Below are 19,578 nucleotides of genomic sequence, written 5' to 3' on the forward strand. Positions count from 1 at the left end.
GACGTCTCTGAGTAGGAGTGCTGATCTAGGATCAGTTTTGCCTTTTAGATCATAATTAATAATATTATATGGACAGATCCTAGATCTGCACTCTTACCTTGGGAGAGGCTTTGTGGATCTGGCCCTGGTCTCTTTGATCAAATAGGGGAAAGGGGGATACTTAGTCAGTTGTACAACTGAATGCCTTCAACTGAAATGTGTCTTCCATCTTCCGCCTTTAACCCAACCCCTCGTTCCAGGACTTGTTCATGACAGTGAACTAATTGTACATCTGCATTATAGATGTCTCTATGGTCTAATGATGATGACCTAATAATAATATACTGCACATTTTTATGTTTCTGTTTAATGATGATACAGTATGATACAGTATATTCCATCTGTAATGTATGTCTCGTTATAGTCTGACGATCATGGCCTATAGTAAACTCAGGGTTCTGGAGACAAGCAGTAGCATAGTGCTCAAACAGACAGTATATTGATTAGTGCCAGTATGCTGATGCTAAAATGTACCCTCTCCCCTGTGTGACAGCATTGACTGTGCAGGGATTCTGAAGCTGCGGAACTCTGACATCGAGCTGCGTAAGGGCGAGACGGACATCGGGCGCAAAAACACGCGCGTGAGGATGGTGTTCCGTGTGCACATCAACCAGCCCAATGGCAGGACCATCTCCCTACAGGCCTCCTCCAACCCCATCGAGTGCTGTGAGTATACGCGCACGTGTGCACACACACACATATGCACGCACGCACACACACGCACGCACACACACACACACACACACACACACACACACACACACACACACACACACACACACACACAATGACTGTTCCTTATGAAAACACATATCCACAGGTGCACACACACACAAACCCAATAGCACTCTCTTAGCATGGAACTCAGTATGAGGTGGCCTTTTGGACCCAATTGAAATCTTTATATGATGAAAGAAATTTGCCAAGTCATAGAACGCATTGTACTTTAATTGATAACTGTGAGGTCAGGCACATATGTTATTTATCCCTCAGTGCATTTTATGACTTTATGCCTAACTTATTGTGGTGAGGTGACCCTATTATCAGAGGTTTATGAAGGGTCATTTGCCAGCCCTAGATCTGGCGGGGTTGGAAGAGTGTATGGAAACCGCTAACTATGTCAATCAGTTGAGTGTGTGTGTGTGTGTGTGTGTGTGTGTGTGTGTGTGTGTGTGTGTGTGTGTGTGTGTGTGTGTGTGTGTGTGTGTGTGTGTGTGTGTGTGGTCATGTCCATCTTGAGGAGATAGACTATGTGTGATGGATGGTAGGAATGTGCTAGTCTTGTAGTTTATTGTACAAGGTTGATGATGACACGTGTTTCGATTGATTACTACATTTTTTTTTACAACGGTCTGATGGATCATTGTTACAGATGAATGAATGAGTCAAGTCAATTGCATAGTGATGTAATGACGGAGCATTGTGTGTCTGGCTGTGAACATGGTCTCGATAACCAAGAACCCCGAGGTGCATTGATAAAAGCAGAGACAGGTGGTGGATAAAGTATGACTAAGGTATGACTCATTATTTGGCTTGTTCCTCCCTGAGTGAATATGAAAAATAATGAATCTAGAAAGTAGAAAAGCTGATTGGGTCATCAGATAAATATTGTTTTGATCCATTTTTATATATTTCACATTATAAAAAAAAAACATCTGTTGTCTGAAAATCAGAAAATAGCCAGTGGTGTTAAAAAGCCATTTGAAAACTGATAAGGCTGTTGCTAACCAACTCCTGCTGTGACATGGCAGAGTTGGGGAGGTAGGGGATCTGGAGGTCCGGGGGCAGATGGGGAGTGGGTAAGGAAAGCTTTAGCAGTATAGAGTGCTGTTGTGTATGTAGTATAAAGTGTATATCTGCTCACTGTTTTTCTTTTTTTGTCCAGCTATTGTGCCAAGTTGGATGTGAATTAACACTGTCTCCTTGTGTCTGTCTGTCTGCCTGCCTGTCTCTCTGTCTGTCCCTCCTCCAGCCCAGCGCTCGGCACAGGAGCTGCCCCTGATAGAGAAGCAGAGCCTGGACAGCTACCCCGCCACGGGGGGAAAGAAGATCCTCCTGAACGGACACAACTTTCTGCCAGACTCCAAAGTGGTGTTCGTGGAGAAGGCCCAAGGTAAGTTAGGACGCAAACAGAGCAGCTACACACTCTATCGCTATCTCTCTCTATCATTCTCTATATATCTTTATTTCTTTCTCTCACACTCTTCCTTAATATCTCACTTTTAAGTTATCCCTCTGTCTGCCTCTCTCTCTCCTTTCATTGCGTTCCCTCGATCTCCTCCCGTCAAAATAGAGCAGAGTCTGCCAGGGAGCCACATGTGGTGTGCATTAAGGAGCTATATTTTTAACCAAACCGTATTTACATTTGTAGAAGTTTCCATTGCCTGTTTAGTGACGCTCGCCACAAGTTAAGGAATGAATCACAAGCGGGGCATGTGCAACGTCTCTTTCTTTCTTTGCTTCTCTCTCTCTCTCTCTCTCTCTCTCTCTCTTTCACGTCTTTCAAGTTACCTCCGTACAGATGTAGGATCTTAATTTGAGACAGTTTGCTACAACAGGAAAATAATCCTGCAGCAACATGATTATAATTCATGTACATTTTTGTAGGGGTTGATAAATTTTTTGTATCAAGGGAAAATCAAGTCTGAAATTTCAAAGTGGAAATTACCAACTTTAGAAGCCTTTTTAAACCTTGAATATACTAGAAGTTTGCATTTCCTGCAACAAAAGGATGATCAAATTAATGCATGGCATCTGTACCTCTGTCCCATAATTTCTCCCCTATTCTCTCTCCCTCTCTCTCTCTCTCTCTCTCTCTCTCTCTCTCTCTCTCTCTCTATCTATCTCACACTCCTTATCTCTCTCTCATGCTGTCACACGCACACACACACACACACACACACGCACACACACACACACACACACACACACACACACACACACACACACACACACACACACACACACACACACACACACACACACACACACACACACACACACACACACACACACACACACTGTCTCCCCCCTCCTGCGGTGTAGTTTGTTATTACTTTTACATGTAATATTTTTCCCATTCGTTTCCTCTCTGTGTGGGAGGGAGAGGAGAGATGACTATGTGAAGACACTGGTGATCAAGTTTACAAACAGTCATTTCCTTGATTGGGTCCAGTGAATCAAAGGCAACTGTACTGGCCAAGTCTGGGCTGTGTAAACACACGTGATGATGTTGATGATGATGATCATGAGGAGATAGTGGATAGTGGTAGACGTTTTCCAAGGAAAGAGGAAAATCTGACCTTTCTTCATTGGTTTATATAGATATACTGTCTGTGGTGTTTTTTGGCATTTGTTAACTGATATTTACTGCTTGAGTTTCAAAATGTTTGTGCTGTGAGAAGAGAAAGTTCTATTTGAGAGGTTTTCATAATATCTTCATTTACCCCTCGTAGGAATGATTTGGAGGTGCTAGACAAGCTATGGAGGAGGTGCTATTCAGATAGATGACTATAGGTACATTCCAACTCCAGGTCAACTCAGTAGACTGGTACAAGAGTTGAAGCATCAAGCCCTGACACGTCATTATCTCCTGAGAGGTGTCTGTTTTCTACTGGGTGAAGATGGCAAGCTCTAGGACTCTGCAGCTGCTTTATCAGCTCTGAGCGAGGTATTTGCTCCTGTTTCTTGGAGAGGATTTCCCCACGCCTGGTACTATTGGCCTTGGAGTCTCCCTGTCATGGAAACACCCCCTGCTGCCAAGAGTAACCTCTCACCCCCCCCCCCCCCCCCCACACACACTCCCGAAACCCCTTTATCAACCCCTTACCCCTCCACAGTTCTGTCATTGTCTCACCCTGACGGCTGGCTCACCCCTCAGCCCCTTAGAGCCCACCGGGGTGAGGGGAGGGGGAGAGATTGACTTGTTAATGTGCTGGGAGTCTCCCCATGTTGGACTAAATCCAAATGAAGGGGGATCCCTGAAGAGAGGGAAGAGAGGGAAGCCCTGTCTAGTCTAGCACCTTCTCGCCCCTTTTACCCCCTTCACCTTTCATCCCCCATCCCTTTTCCTCCACCTTCTCCTTCCGCTCTCTCGTTCTCTCTCGCTCTCTCCCAGCCCTGTCCTCACGATCTTTCTCTCTCCTCGTCGGCCCGTTAAAGCGATTAGCCAGGGTGGTGTGGAGTTCTGTGCTCCAGGGATCCCCACACGGCTGCCTGCTATCGACATTTCAGTGGCTTGTTTTCCTTCTCAGTGGCGTCCAGGGAGCGAGACTTCTGAGAGGGTGCACAAAGTGAGGGATTTATTTTCATGCCCCCTCCTTCTCCCTGACCCTGTCTCAGTGTCTGTCTGCTTTGTCTGCTCTTTTGTAAGCAATAAAGGACCCAGTACTTCCAAGGGACTCCCAGCTCAAAGCTCATTATCACAGTACTACACGCACGCACGCACACACAGAAACCTTTGTATAATAGCCACTTCACAGGAGTTGATAAATCTGTAGAAATGTTCTTATGCTCTATTTAAATGTTTCGTATAGAATGACATCTTGGCATTTTGTTCACATAATATTGCAGTTTGAGAAAAGTTTTTGAGTTTGAGTCTTATTGTTGATTTCGGTCGGAAGACAAATAAAGGGAAAAAGGAAAAAGCTATCCAATAAAATCGAATTATATTAAAGTTGAATACCATGAATATGGTTTTATATTACATTGTAAAAGTTCACGAGTAAAATTCATGGCATTACGCTAATTACACACACGCGCGCACACACACACACACACACACACACACACACACACACACACACACACACACACACTGTAGCCATCACTGCTTGTGTTCCAGCGGTGACATCCATTACTGCTGCAGCGACTAAAGGTTTGGAGAGCTGCTCACTTTCCAAGACGTGCTCCAATAAACACCTCCCCGGAAAATTCCAAAGAGCTATTCTTATAGAGCTACACAAGAGCAACAGACAGGACTTAACTTGACCTAACTTGAGCTTTCCATGCCAAACTATGTCGTGGTATTCCATTGCTGCACAGAGAGGGCACCTCCTTCATACTATACTTCAACGCCCATATTTGATATTTAGACATTTTCTTTGGTTGTGGAGTTCTACCTGGTGCTCTACAGGCTTTATTTGTTGGATGTTCAATAGATGGGGTAAAGAGGACAATGGAACTCGACCAAAACAATGGAATTGCCATGGAAACGTGTGGGGGAAAGATGCCATGGGAGAAAGATCCCCAATCTCCATATTTCCCCCCCCCCAGCAAAATGAGTTTGTTTTTCAATGTGAGTTATATGTGTATTGTAAATCAAATCAAATCTAAGTTTATTGGTGTATTTCACAATATGTTGAGGTTAAAATCGGAGTAAAATTCTTGTATGGATGTCAACCCCAATATATGTTCATGTCAACGTCCCCAATCAAGTGCGTTACAGTTAAAAACGACGACTACTGCCGATTTCTGTATGCTAGCTATGCTACCAGCTCATACAAACTTCAGTTAGCAGGCACTTCTTCTAAACCTGAAACGGGACAACTTTTAAATATACAGTGAAAACAGACAAAAATATCCAAATTGGACATTAGTAATACGGATTTGACGAATATCCTCTTTGTTAGATCAAATTTGTTGAATGGCAAATCAAATCAAATCAATTTGTATTTGTCACATGCGCCGAATACCTTACAGTGAAATGCTTACTTACAAGCCCTTAACCAACAATGCAGTTTTAAGAAAATACAACAACAAAAAAGTAAGAGATAAGAATAACAAATGATTAAAGAGGAGCAGTAAATAACAATAGTGTGGCTATATCCAGGGGGTACCGGTACAGAGTCAATGTGTCAATGTGCGGGGGCACCGGTGTTGAGGTAATTGAGGTAATTATGTACATGTAGGTAGAGTTATTAAAGTGGCTATGCATAGATAATAACAGATAGTAACAGCATTTGATTAGCTGTTCAGGAGTCTTATGGCTTGGGGGTAGAAGCTGTTTAGAAGTCTCTTGGACCTAGACTTGGCGCTCCAGTACCGCTTGCCGTGCGGTAGCAGAGTGAACAGTCTATGACTAGCGTGGCTCGAGTCTTTGACAATTTTGTTGGCCTTCCTCTGACACCGCCTGGTATAGAGGTCCTGGATGGCAGGAAGCTTGACCCCGGTGATGTACTGGGCCATACGCACTACCCTCTGTAGTGCCTTGCGGTCGGAGGCTGAGCAGTTGCCATACCAGGCAGTGATGCAACCCGTCAGGATGCTCTCGATGGCAGCTGTAAAACCTTTTGAGGATCTGAGGAACCATGCCAAATCTTTTCTCCTGAGAGGGAATAGGTTTTGTCGTGCCCTCTTCACGACTGTCTTGGTGTGCTTGGACCATGTTAGTTTGTTGGTGATGTGGACGCCAAGGAACTTGAAGCTCTCAACCTGCTCCACTACAGCCCCGTCGATGAGAATGGGGGCGTGCTTGGTCCTCCTTTTCCTGTAGTCCACAATCATCTCCTTTGTCTTGATCACGTTGAGGGAGAGGTTGTTGTCCTTGCACCACACGGTCAGGTCTCTGACCTCCTCCCTATAGGCTGTCTCATCGTTGTTGGTGACCAGGCCTACCACTGTTGTGTCATCAGCAAACTTAATGATGGTGTTGGAGTCGTGCCTGGCCATTCAGTCATGAGAGAACAGGGAGTACAGGAGGTGACTGAGCACGTACCCCTGAGGGGCCGCCGTGTTGAGGATCAACATGGCGGATGTGTTGTTATCTACCCTTATCACCTGGGGGCGGCCCGTCAGGAAGTCCAGAATCCAGTTTCAGAGGGGGGTGTTTAGTCCCAGGGTCCTTAGCTTGGTGATGAGCGCTTTGAGGGCACTATGGTGTTGATCGCTGAGCTGTAGTCAATGAATAGCATTCTCACATAGGTGTTCCTTTTGTCCAGGTGGGAAAGGGCAGTGTGGAGTGCAATAGAGATTGCATCATCTGTGGATCTGTTGGGTCAGTATGCAAATTGTAGTGGGTCTAGGGTTTCTGGGATAATGGTGTTGTTGTGAGCCATGACCAGCCTTTCAAAGCATTTCATGGCTACAGACGTGAGTGCTTCAGATCGGTAGTCATTTAGGCAGGTTACTTTAGTGTTCTTGGGCACAGGGACAATGGTGGTCTGCTTGAAACATGTTGGTATTACAGACTCAGACAGGGAGAGGTTGAAAATGTCAGTGAAGACACTTGCCAGTTAGTCAGCACATGCTCGGAGTACACGTCCTGGTAATCCGTCTGGCCCAGCGGCCTTGTGAATGCGAACCTGTTTGAAGGTCTTACTCACATCGGCTGCGGAGAGCGTGATCACACAGTCATCTGGAACAGCTGATGCTCTCATGCATGTTTCAGTGTTACTTGCCTCGAAGCAAGCATAGAAGTTATTTAGCTCGTCTGGTAGGCTCGTGTCACTGGGCAGATCTCAGCTGTGCTTCCCTTTGTGGTCTGTAATAGTTTGCAAGCCCTTCCACATCCGACGAGCGTCGGAGCCGGTGTAATACGATTGTGAATGTGCGCCAATGACGGCGTCACAAAATCCTGCATGCCATTGACCTTTTTACCGCATCTATTGTTCGAACTAAAACTACATGATCTGTACTGAGATATAGTTTGATTTGGCTATATATAATGAATTGTCCGTTTTCCATCAAAAAGTGATTGATTTGTTGTCACAATATCAGTGGTTAAGATATGTAGTCGACCAGTATCCATTTAAGAGGCTCATAATGGACTGTCTTTCTTTTCCTCTCTCTCTCCCTCTCTCTCCCTCTCTCTTCCTCTCTCGTGTGTTGTTTTGCTTGTTTCTCAATCCCCCTCTCTGTAACAAAAGAGCAGAGCTCATGGATGGTGGCACTGCGGAAGGGTTTAATGTGCTCAGAAAAATAATGACTTCTACTTTTCAAATGCTAAGGCCGTCCCCATTGCTCTGCATCAAGGACCCGCAGGATGAATGATGCAAACAGAGTGCACATGTGTGTGTGTACATGTCTGTGTGTACATGTCTGTGTGTGTGCTGCCGCTGAGGGGTAGGGTAGCTAGGGTCTGGTAGCTAGCCTACGGGCCTGTTTGTGTGTTCAGTAGGAAGTGTTTTCAGTGACTCATCTGCGAAGGATTCCCTGAAGAGAGGCGAAGCGGAACAGACGAGAACAGAGGGGGAGGAGGGAGGGAGGGAGGGAGGGAGGGAGGGAGGGAGGGAGGGAGGGAGGGAGGGAGGGAGGGAGGGAGGGAGGGAGGAGAAGAGGGGAGGGGGCACAGGCAGGGTGAGACAAAGTGCTGTTCAGGAAAGCCAGGGGCAGGAGACGCGGATATTGTCCACTAGTGGATGTCCTGTATCCGTTCCTTGGGTGTGTTTCACATTGTTGACTCTCACTGTCGATTCTCACTGTTGACTCTCTGCTTAGTGTGTGAGTTCCAACAAGGTTTTGGAGATGGCTATTATCTTCGCACTCCAAGCTCTGAGACCGATATGAGTTATAAGGTTGTGTCCAGCGTGTCCACTGTTCTGTTCAGCCACACAGTACAGTGTCTGTGATATTTCACCCAAGTTTTGTTGAGAGAACTTTTGACGTTATCACGTGATTAATAAGTACGCTGTTACCCGTTGCACGCCCCATGCCCTCTTCCCCTCTAACTCAGGGGTAAAGTATGATATGGGTTGTGAGTGATCATAGTTGATATGTTAACGGAGCATTATTTTTCTGTGTTTGAGCATCTCACACTCCTGTACCAGTAAGTACTGTTTTAGAGGATTTAGGAGTGATTATTTTTCCTTTCCATATCTCAGAGACTTTCCATTTCCTTTTGTGTTGCTGCTCGTTTGGATTAGCTATGATGTCTCTGTTATTTTTATTACGGTGGTGTGTGTGTAGGGGGGGGGGGGTGTTTATGTGTGTGTTTGCGTGTGTGTTTGTGTGTGTGCGTGTGTGTGTGAATGTGCATGCATGTGTGTGCATTTTGACTTCGCTCAACCCTCTCGTTTTGGCACAGGAGCAGAAAGGCATAGCTGGTGCACCTCGTTGAGTGTGTGTTCTGGCTTGCCCTGATTTCCATGCATGGAGGGAGTGGGGGAAGGAGGAGAGGAGGAAGGGAGTGCTGGGGAAAGCCTACACTCTGACTCAGAGGGGAGGGAGGGAATTCCCTTGTGAGCAGGATAGCTTTTACATCTGGTGTGATTGGAGCTGTGCCTTTGAGGTCTGGAGCATACAGCACAGATATAGCTCCACAGCAGGGAAAGAGAAGTCTGGTCTACCCCCAGCCCAGCACCTCTACCCTCGATCCCACTTCTTCCTGGATCCCCTAACTTTCCCACCCTACCATCCTGTTGACAGATTTCAACAGTTTTAGGACTGGCAGGTACCAGGCGTCCTAGAGAAACAGAAGACAACCCCTGGTCTTGTGTGTGATGGACCCTGTTTGGCATGCGGTTTTGCCTGCTATTTTGGCTCCAAATTTACTCACGTTTTTTTGTCAGACAGGTGGCAGCAGGATTTTGACAAATTTGATAACTGACTGTATTATATAAACAGGAAAGAGGGATAGAGAGAGAAAAAATACACCCCCGAAATTATCTCTGGGAAGGACAAAAGTCGAAAAATAAGGCTGGCTTGTTTCACGAGTGCCTCTGCAATTAAGTCGGGGCAAATCATATTTTCCATTCCCAAAACCACCAAAGTGAACATTCTTTGGCCAGTGGAAGTTGTTGTTCTGTTGTTGGTATGCCCCCTTCCCTATGTTTTAGTAGGAGGAGAGTTATCTCTCTCTCTCTCTCTCTGTCTCTCTGTCTCTCTGTCTCTCTGTGTTTGGGTGTAAACCAACCACAGGTCAGTGCAGGGACACGTGTAAGAGAGGCCAGATAAGAAGGGTTCTTCAATAAACACCAGAGTGGTCCCACCGTCCTGTGTGGCGTTCCACATTGTGTCTCCTGTCATTAACCAAATCTCCAAGCAGTTGCTGTAGAGAAAGAAAACAAACGGGAGGTTATTGTTATTGTAGTCATGTGGCAGCATACACTGTATTATATGAATCATAGAATAAACATAGGGACTGTGTTGTTGTTAGGCTGTTTAAACCTCCCTGTCATCTGTGTCCTGATGATGCTTCATTCATCAGTAGGTCCATTGTTGTGTGTTCCTGTACTATGTGAGTCTTTTGGACTCTTCCCACCAGTTTAGACACAGTAAAAGGCAGCTGGCTGATCTTTCCCCAAAAGGACTTTACTTGAGACAAAGGTGTGTGTGTGTGTGTGTGTGTGTGTGTGCGTGCGTGCGTGCGTGCGTGCGTGCGTGCGTGCGTGTGCGCGCGTGTGTGTAAATCTTTTGGTGTAAATGTGTTGAGTGCATTTGTCATTGATCCGTATAGGGAGTTGCTATGCCTCCTACTACCACTGCTCTGTGTTGTGACCAGTCTGATAGAGGGAGAGTTTAGGAGGAGGCCGAGGTAGAGACGGAGATGGAGGGAGGGGTTGTGTGTGTGGGTGGGGGCTCTGCGAAGTAGGGAGGGGCGGTGCCGTTGACAGAACGGAAGCGTTTTGCAGATGTTGCACAGAGAGAGGGCGAGAGAGAGGGCGAGAGAGAGAGAGAGAGAGAGAGAGAGAGGGAGAGAGAGAGAGAGAGGGAGAGAGAGAGAGAGAGAGAGAGAGAGAGAGGGAGAGAGAGAGAGAGAACGTAATGTTTTGTGGTTCAGTCCGGCGGCACTCTGACTTGAAAAGGTTTGCATGCCACATACGTGGCTGTCTCGCGATTCAGCAAAGGTGAAAGAGAGAGAAGAGGGGGAAATGACTGCTTTTGTTATTTTTTGTTTAATCTTGCTGAACTATTTCTAAAAGAGTAGGAGTGTCTGTTTCATTTCTGCTTCTGTAGAAAAGACAGAGGGTGAAAATTAGGTGAGAATCAAAAGAGAATGTTAAAGAGGGGGAGCAGAAGAGAGAGGGGGGAAAGAAAATGAGAGCGAGAGAGAAATGGATAAAAAGAGAACGAGAGCGAGAGAGAAGCCTGAAAAACATGTTTACTTGTGGAGGGTTGACGTCTAAGGTTTCCCCTCTTGGAGTGAGTCCCAGTGCGGGGGGCGGGCGAGATTCCCTCTTAGTTCCCCAGATGTAATATGAGGAATGAGCATTCCCTATCATCTCTCACTCTCTTTGTCTCTCCCTTTCCCATCTCACAGCCTGACCAGCATATTAGTTCCATGGTACATCATGATCACCTGCACATAGCATCGCAGTCATATAGGCATACTAGTCGCCCTACTGAAATATCACAGTTGTCTGTTTACTCACTTCATCTTTCTCTTCTTTCTTAATTCCTCTCACTTCTGCCTGAACTCCAAATAAAGACATCTGTCTGTGATCTTTTTCAATGTCTGTTCTTCTCTTTTCCTCTTTTTAATATTGCTTTTGGAAACCAGATACATGGTGACTTCCATCCTCCTAAGCTCTCTCCCAACCCCAGCTCCACCCTTCTTCACGAGTGATAGCAGGCCAAGCATGACTGGGATCTTTTCTTCCCTTTTTTGCATTGTGAAAAATAAGACTTTGGGAGAACAATTTGATGCGGAGAACTCAAGTCTTATTACTTGGCTCTTCAGTTATACTAGTTCAGCTGCCCAATGGCCATAACATATTTAGTCTTTGTTACTTCACACATATCTCACAGTCCTTGTTAAATTAGGACCACAAAGAATGATATAGTCAGCCAGTGCCATAGACATCAGGGCGGTGCCATAGACACACACTGGCACAATTGTATTGCCAGCCAACACTGCATGGTAGTGTCATAGACTAAACTATATTGCCAGCCAGCATAGCAGTGCCATACACATACAGACACTGGCAGTGACACAGACACACAAAGGCTGGATATTGTCACTTCTATTTCTGACAGCCACTAATGAGTCACAGGCTTTAAGAAAATATGCTGTGGTTTGGGCCTGATTGTATAAACAGAGCATCGAGTGTCTGTTCGCGAAGGTGTGGCATGAAATCCCAGAGAGATCCAAAGAATGTGAGAGAACTTCTACAGCTACAGATTCCCGGCAGCTGCCGCAGATCCCTGGGCTTTCATTGCATGACAGGGAGACCTTGACACCACAACACACTCTCAAGATGAAACGAACAAAAGGCGTTTATGAAGCAGAGTTAAAGCTGCAATATGTCACTTTTTGGCCGATCCGACCAAATTCACATAGAAATTGGAGTTATAGGTCTGTCATTCTCATCGAAAGCAAGTCTAAGAAGCAGTAGATCTGTTCTATGTGCGCCATTTCTATGCTTCCCGTTCGTAAGTTTCGTTTTTGCAATTATATTGTGTGTGATTATGTAGGGTGTCATATTTTCTGTTGTCCTTTTTTTATAGATGGACACCACCTATGGGAGACAGAAGCCAAAGTTGACAAGGACTCCTTCAAGTCTGTAAGTAGTCCTCAGTGTTTTCAGTAAAATACAGTACTCTATTAGTTGTAGTCCTGTTTTTAAGATTGAAAGTGTAAATTGGCTCAGTCATACATTCTATGCATCTTTCTCTTCCATTATATTACCTCTCTCTGTCTCTCTCTCTCCCTCTCTGTTTCTCTCTCTCTCGCTCTCTCGCTCTTTCCCTCTCTCTCTCTCTCTTTTCTCCCCCTGTATTCCCTTCTCTCACCTCCCTCGCTTCCCCTTACTCACTTTGCTGATGTAATCTTTGCTAAGACATTACCAAGGAGAGAGATTAGTCGTGTTGATTAGTCCATGCAATCCTGAATGGAATTTTCACACGTTTTCTCTCTGTCCTCATCGGCAGACAGAGTAAACAGAGTGATTGCACCTAGAGCATCTTGCTTCCTCATCAACAAGCACCCCTCAATAAACACACACATTCACACGTGCACGCCAACACACACTTGTGTACGCGTGCACACACTTCTCTCTACTAGGTCATATTCAAAAGAGGACACCATAGCAAACCACTTTGTAATGGGAAACCAAAAAGTCTGTTTCTCATTGGACAAGTTTAGGTAGTCCCTCCCAGTTTCAGTACATTTTCTTCAGTTTGTTGCCTAATGAATACTGATGCAAGCCCAGTTGCCCTACCAACCACTTCAGCCAGCATAACCAGACATTTAGTTCACTGTTCAACTTCTGGTTCAGGGTGGAGGAGCGCTAAAATACTTTGTCAGAGCTCGGCCTTCTGCTTGACGCCTAGCCAAGAGTGGATTATCCCCCTCCCTTTTTACCTGCTGTTTTCACGAGAGAAGTAATGAGAAAATTAACCAGCGCACCTTTCTACTGATACCCAGTCACACATTTAGGCCTACGTTCTGTTCATAAAAACAAGGCAAAGGGGATTCGTCAGAGGGGACGGTAAATGTTGTACGTATCATAGAAAAGCTACAAGTGAAGAAATACTTATGGTGAGGAGAGTCTAGTAAGGTCTGCGCGAGTGTGTGTTTGCCTGTGTGTGTCTGTGTCTTCGGGTGCACATTAGGGTGTGTGACGACAATGTGTTTCTAATCATCCATGCCCCACTCCCTTTCTCTTCTCTTTCATCCGCCGGGTCTCACCATCCCTCTGTCTCCCTGTAAACGAACTGCTGTAATTGACAATTGCAGGGCTGGAGAATAAACCGTCGGCCGTGGAACATGTGTTTCAAATCGGCGGCATTTCAATGGTGATGTTGTTTTTCTTGTCATGTGTTTTTACGTTCAGGTGAACGGCTTTGTTACATCAGGAGTGTTGAATACGGCCTCCTCTCTATTACTTCGATGTTTAATTGGCCTTAAGGGCTGGCTGATGTTAAGGCTAGTCCCACATGTTGGAACATTACAGTGAGGGGTTGGGCTAGGTTAGGTAGGTGAAAGACAAATAGTACAGTGTGCTTATTTGGTGTGCCGACAAAGAAGCCACAGTGTTGCTGGCTTTTTCTCCCCTGCTGCCACCGGCCACGGTTAGGTCACCCATGCTCTGCCTGCCATATGTTTTCATTATTCCTGTTTGGATCGCGCTGCTCACTGTGTGGGAGGATGGGAGGAGAGGGGGATGGTAGGGGGTCATCAACACCTGTGTCTGTGCTGTCTTTGACCCGTCAGTCTGGTGCAGACCTGGCCTATGAACAGACACACAGACCCCACAAAATATGCTGGGAATGGCTTCCTGTTCTGCTCCTCCACCATATGGCCTGAGCCGGCCTCCAGAGAGAGAGAGAGAGAGAGAGAGAGACGGACAGGCTCTAGGCAGGCAGACACTCAGTCATGTCCCAATGGCGCCTTTGTCATGCACCTCAACCCCTGCTCTGCAGCCTCCAAAGTTCACGTCCGTCCAGGATTACAGAGGTCTCACCCTGGGCCTGGAGCGACACGCTGATCAGGGGCTGTGAAAACAAGGCCAAAGCCCCAAATCCCTCCCCAGAGGTAGGGTTCAAACCCCAGGCCCTCAGGGCTTCAGACAGACACAAACAGGGGCGTGGTACACACTCTGGGGGTCATGCTAAGCCCATCCAGATCGGGCTGAAGACCCAGCTCAGAAAGCGTGTTCAGAACACTCCTCCAGGGTTCCCTGAAAGCGAAACAAGCATACCTGCTAATTAATGAGCTGACACTTACGTACACTTGGAGTTATGTTTGTGTCTTAAAAGAGCATTGAAAGGGGTTGTAGGCCTAAGCTTGTGAAGTTCAAACTAAAATCTTCACCCTGCCATATGATCTACAGTGCGCCTGGAGGGTTCGTAAGTGTATCCATTCTGTGCTGTTTCTGTGTGTTGTAGACGGTGCTGGTGGTGGAGATCCCACCCTACAGGAACCAGAGAATATCCAGCCCAGTGCAGGTCAACTTCTACGTCTGCAATGGCAAGAGAAAGAGGAGCCAATACCAGCGCTTCACCTACCTCTCCCCAAACGGTAACCCCACAAACCTTCAGGTTTACCTCCTCACTTTATTATCCCTGCTAGTTTTGCTTGATAACTTATAAAGGGGTCGTACATGCTCATGCATTATACCTTCCAGTGTTTCCTCCTAAATCATTTTGGCTCTACAAAAACACACACAATCTGTTGTGGCTTCGGTAGTGCCTGACACCGCCACATCACAGGCTCTGTCGAGCGAGGGCAGAAGTGAAGCAGAAGATGTGAGTTGGTTTTGGTTGCGAGCTTGCGTTCTCCAGTGATGAGGTGTGAAGGGTTGGCTGACAGAGCCTCTGGGCTATGTTGACGCTACGTTTGAGAAGTCAATCCCTGAAACGTCGACCTCACACACCACTCATGGATACATCCATCGCACACAGCTCACGTTCTGCACCACACGCTCACATGACCCCCCCGGTCTCCACATGTATAGTTGGCTTGACACATTGGAATGGGAAGAAGTTATTGGGATTCGGAGTCATTTCACAGCCTTACATCACCAGCTAGTAAATACTGTACCTCTCATTCTGGGCTCAGAGTAAATGTACATTTGCCAAATCCATGTTTCATGCATATACACATTGATATTGATTGGAATCCATTGATGCTGCTAGAAGCAACATTGTTAAGGTCTTTATTGGCACGGGAAAACACATGTTAACATTGCCAAAGCCAGTGAACTAGATAACAAACAAAAGTGAAATAAACAATAAAGAATAAGTTCCAAAAGAATAAAGACATTTCAAATGTCTCTCTCTCTCTTTATATCCCCATGTTAAATGAAGAATCAGGTCCAGTAGTGCTGAAAGGCAGCCTTCACCTTTAAACTGACAACATGTGATTTTAAGACTCCCTAAACACTTCAATGATCACCCGCTGCTATTGTAGCCTGGAGGAGATAAGAAGCAATGATTCAGGCCTTTGGACGGGACTCTGAGAGGGAGAGAGAGAGACCGCATCACCACCTTGACAACGAACAAAGGGCCCTATTTGGAGACGGTTGATGGGAGCATGAGAGTGAACGAGAGAGTGAGAGAGAAAGAGGTTGAGAAAGGGAGAGGTGAGGAGGGGGGAGTAGAGAGGGAGAGAGGGAGAGACAGGACATTTTGGGGTGACTGACCCTAGCAGAGCGAGCGGTGGTGGGAGTTGAGGACAGACAAACTCTGGCCATATTTGGCAGCCCCGTACGAACCGGGGAGACAGACAAGGAGATAAGCTGTACAAGGAGAAGACGTATCACGCTTTGACCGTTGCATCTTCAAGTCATTTTCACGGAGAGTCAACATGATCCAATTAACAGACGAATGGGGTGTGCTCTCTGTTACGATGCCAAATGAACTAGATTGCAGTGGGGACCACACAAGCAGTGGCAGTGTCTTTATGACGGAACATAATGTGCCACTCCAGTCCCAGTCAAATCCACTTGCTGTGGTTCACCAGACCTTCTTATTTCTTATTTTGATATTTATCCATGTATTGTAAACTGGGTGGGTTGAGCCCTGAATGCTGATTGTCTGAAAGCTGTGGTTTACAATTTTTTTTAAACTGTTTTAATTACATTGGTAACAAGTTTATAATAGCAATAAGGCTATTATAAACTTAGCCGTGGTATATTGGCTATATACCACACCTCCTCGGGCTTTAACGCTTAAATATCATTTATTCAACACGATAGTCAACAAGCGACAATAAATAGCTCAGATAATATTGAGTAGCAATAGTGGCGCATTTCGCTACCGAGCTAATTTCCATCCGTAGTCCCTGAACGTCCCTGAGTTTACCACTCATCTAGTTTGAATCCATGTCTGCCTGCCCATGGGCACGTGTCTGGGTGAAGTGGCGTCTTCTGTAAAATGCAAGCAGAGCTGATTCAACTGTGCCGAGGTAAAAGAGAAGCCCTAATTATATCCGTCCAAGATCAGATGCAGCTTGTCATCAAAGCAAACAGATCTCTAAGTCACATTGAGGATAATTATAACAGGGATATATACATGGCAAAGGAGAGGAAAACCTGGTTGTTTGTTTTTGAGGGTTTCACTGTGTGAGAGTGCTTGAACACGTAGATAGAGCCAGCTCAGCACTGTGGGCAGGTAAGGGGGGTGTGTGTGTGTGTGTGTTACATAGAGGTTGTTCTCATCTCTTCCTTCTTCGCCCATCTGAGCGGGGCTTCCTGCCCACTTTAAACACAGTCGTGGTCGTCAATTATGCTTTCTAAAAAGAACATCTCGTTCACGCTCGGGTGTGTGCTCGTCTATAAAAAGATAAAACCGGCACTTAAAATAGCCCTGCTTGTTTGAAAAAAAGTGTGAAGGACGAAACAAACAATCTGCTGTCCACCGATCGCTATTGAAAACAACTTGTATTTTCCACTGGAGTCACGTGATGTTTTCTCTACTCATTCATGTGAAAACATAATTGGACAAGTGTGTGAAAAGGTCTATTGAACCTGTTGACAGCCCAAAGCTTTCGCTGTAGCACCTCAAACATGTACGGCGTAGCTAAATGCCCAAGTAAGGAAACAAGAGATAATATGTATTTGAATCGTTTCCTCTCCATCTTATAAATAGGACAGTCATATCTCACGGCAGAGGCATTGTTTCTGTCGTGTAAACATCATCTGATTCTTATCTCCCCTTTTGGTTTAGTCACGCCTCTCAGAGCTAGTACAGATATTATTACCAGATGCAGTCTGGAGGATTGGAAACGATTGAGTCTTTGCCAGGTTTGACAGGTCAAGATAAGCTTGAATGACAAGGCTGTCGTAGGCCTGTTTTGTCCTACACAAGCAAGAAAGGAGTAGCAGATTTGAACCGTTGCTTATTCCAGATGTTATCGGGAATATTCTTCCAAATTTCATACAGGGAGTTTTTCAAATGGGCAGTTAGCATGGTAGCAATGCCGTTGCATATTGATGCCAAACAATAGAATGTAGATTGTCTTATGAAAATTGCTTTTATTGTCTTTGTGTTTCTCAAAATGCTCTTCATTGTCCTCACTTTCCTTTACAATGTCACGTTAGTCCAATGAATTTGATGACTAAAGCTTAATAAGCTTGTCCGGAAAGTGCATTATCATGAGTTACAATTTGAGAGGAGAAAGATCCAAGAATGTAAGCAATATGTCACTCTGAAGTTATTCCTTTTTGTGGACTCTAAAATGTGCTGTTGGCAGCAGCAATGGTTTGTATAAATCACCACATATCCGATGTTGCGATGAACATACAGCACAAGTGTCCTTGTCTACATCCTAGTGTGTGTGTGTGAGTGAGTGTTGCTTTTCTTTTCCGAGCTCTTGTCCAAATCATTCTTGTGTGAGTGAAGACGTGACACGCCGTCCTTTTCTTCTCCTTTAAATAAGAAACAGTTTCACGGAACCACATAAAACAACAAACGCCAACAGAGCTGGCGCTGACGAAAGCCCAACCAAAGTCAGTTCTCGGAATGCCGTTCATTTCCCGTTGGAGGTTCCTGCTGTAGATCGGGTTCTATTGTTAACACCAGCGGGGGCTGCTGCTGATTCCTGGCCGTAGGTTTGTGGTCTGAGACATGGGAGGGAGGAGAGAGAGAGGGGTATGTTCAGAAGAAACAAGAGAGACACGCGTACATGAAAACTTCACGAACCGCACGCCCGTGAACTTCTCCCCAAAGATGTGTTATGTTAACCAAACTGGAGACTGAGACGTTTCCTTGTTTCCAAGTTAGGACAGTGACAGACACACACACGCACACACATTTACATGGCCTACGTAGACTAGGACACCAGCCGTCAGCCAGATTGTGACCACAGTGGGACGTACTGAATTAGACACCAGTGAGTTGATGACTACCACCATGACGCACCACCTGCTCCATTCTGAATATCAGAGATACAGCTAGCATACTTTTTCCTAACCACATGACCTGACCGGGAAAAACTCTGGGCCCTGGTGGTCGTCTGCTAAAACGAGGGCCTGGAGTTTTTCTTAGTCAGGTCACATGGTCAGGAAAAACTCAGGACCCTAGATATAATGCATTGGGCACAGTCTTTCCACAGTGCAATCAGACCAGGTCTTTTATGGAGACAGTAGAGCATCCACTCCATAGTTCCACTCTGAGAGCAGAGCAGCCAATCGTAATGAGAATCAGAGTGCATCCCAGAAAAACCTCTTGCCCGGCTGTCTCTTCCCTTCACACGACAACCTGCCGGGCCTAGGCCCTCTGTGCTCAACACCCCACAAACCCGTCCTCGAACCCTCACCCCCATCCCTGGGAGGAAACCAGTTCCTAATAAATACTCCGATGAGGCCAGATCACTTTAAGAGATGGGGAGAAAAACATGTGCAGAGCGTAAACTGTCTGTCGGCCATAACCCGCAGGTTGGGAGGAAATAGAAGCCAGCTGGGGGTGGGACTCACAGGGTGAATCTGCTTCCATGGAACTGGGAAGGGGCAGCGTGTGTGTTTGGAGGGACACACACACAGATAGCTGGAAGGCGTGGACAGAGAGACGGGGCAGGAGACAGATTGAGGAATGATCGGTTAGAATGGGGGAGACAAATAGAGCTGGATGGAGGAGAGAAGAGAGGGATCCCTCAAAGGATCCCTCTGTCTCTCATTCTGCAGATAAGAGAAGGGGAATGTGTGACAGAGCGTGTGAGTC

At 45.9% G+C, this 19,578-nt stretch overlaps 1 protein-coding gene across 2 annotated transcripts in view; it reads left to right on the top strand.

Annotated features, from left to right (window-relative positions):
- The window catches only part of LOC106583607 (nuclear factor of activated T-cells, cytoplasmic 1), a 71,190-nt gene that overhangs the window by 23,370 nt on the left and 28,242 nt on the right, over positions 1-19,578 (top strand). For both annotated transcript variants that reach the window (XM_014167982.3, XM_014167993.3), the window contains exons 5-8: positions 533-705; positions 2,012-2,152; positions 12,424-12,479; positions 14,806-14,938. In XM_014167982.3, the coding sequence (XP_014023457.1) occupies positions 533-705; positions 2,012-2,152; positions 12,424-12,479; positions 14,806-14,938 (503 nt within the window). The remainder of the gene's footprint in view (positions 1-532; positions 706-2,011; positions 2,153-12,423; positions 12,480-14,805; positions 14,939-19,578) is intronic.

The sequence above is a fragment of the Salmo salar genome, chromosome 02, assembly GCF_965601325.2.
Source record: "Salmo salar chromosome 02, fSalSal1, whole genome shotgun sequence".
Classification (NCBI taxonomy): Eukaryota; Metazoa; Chordata; class Actinopteri; order Salmoniformes; family Salmonidae; genus Salmo; species Salmo salar.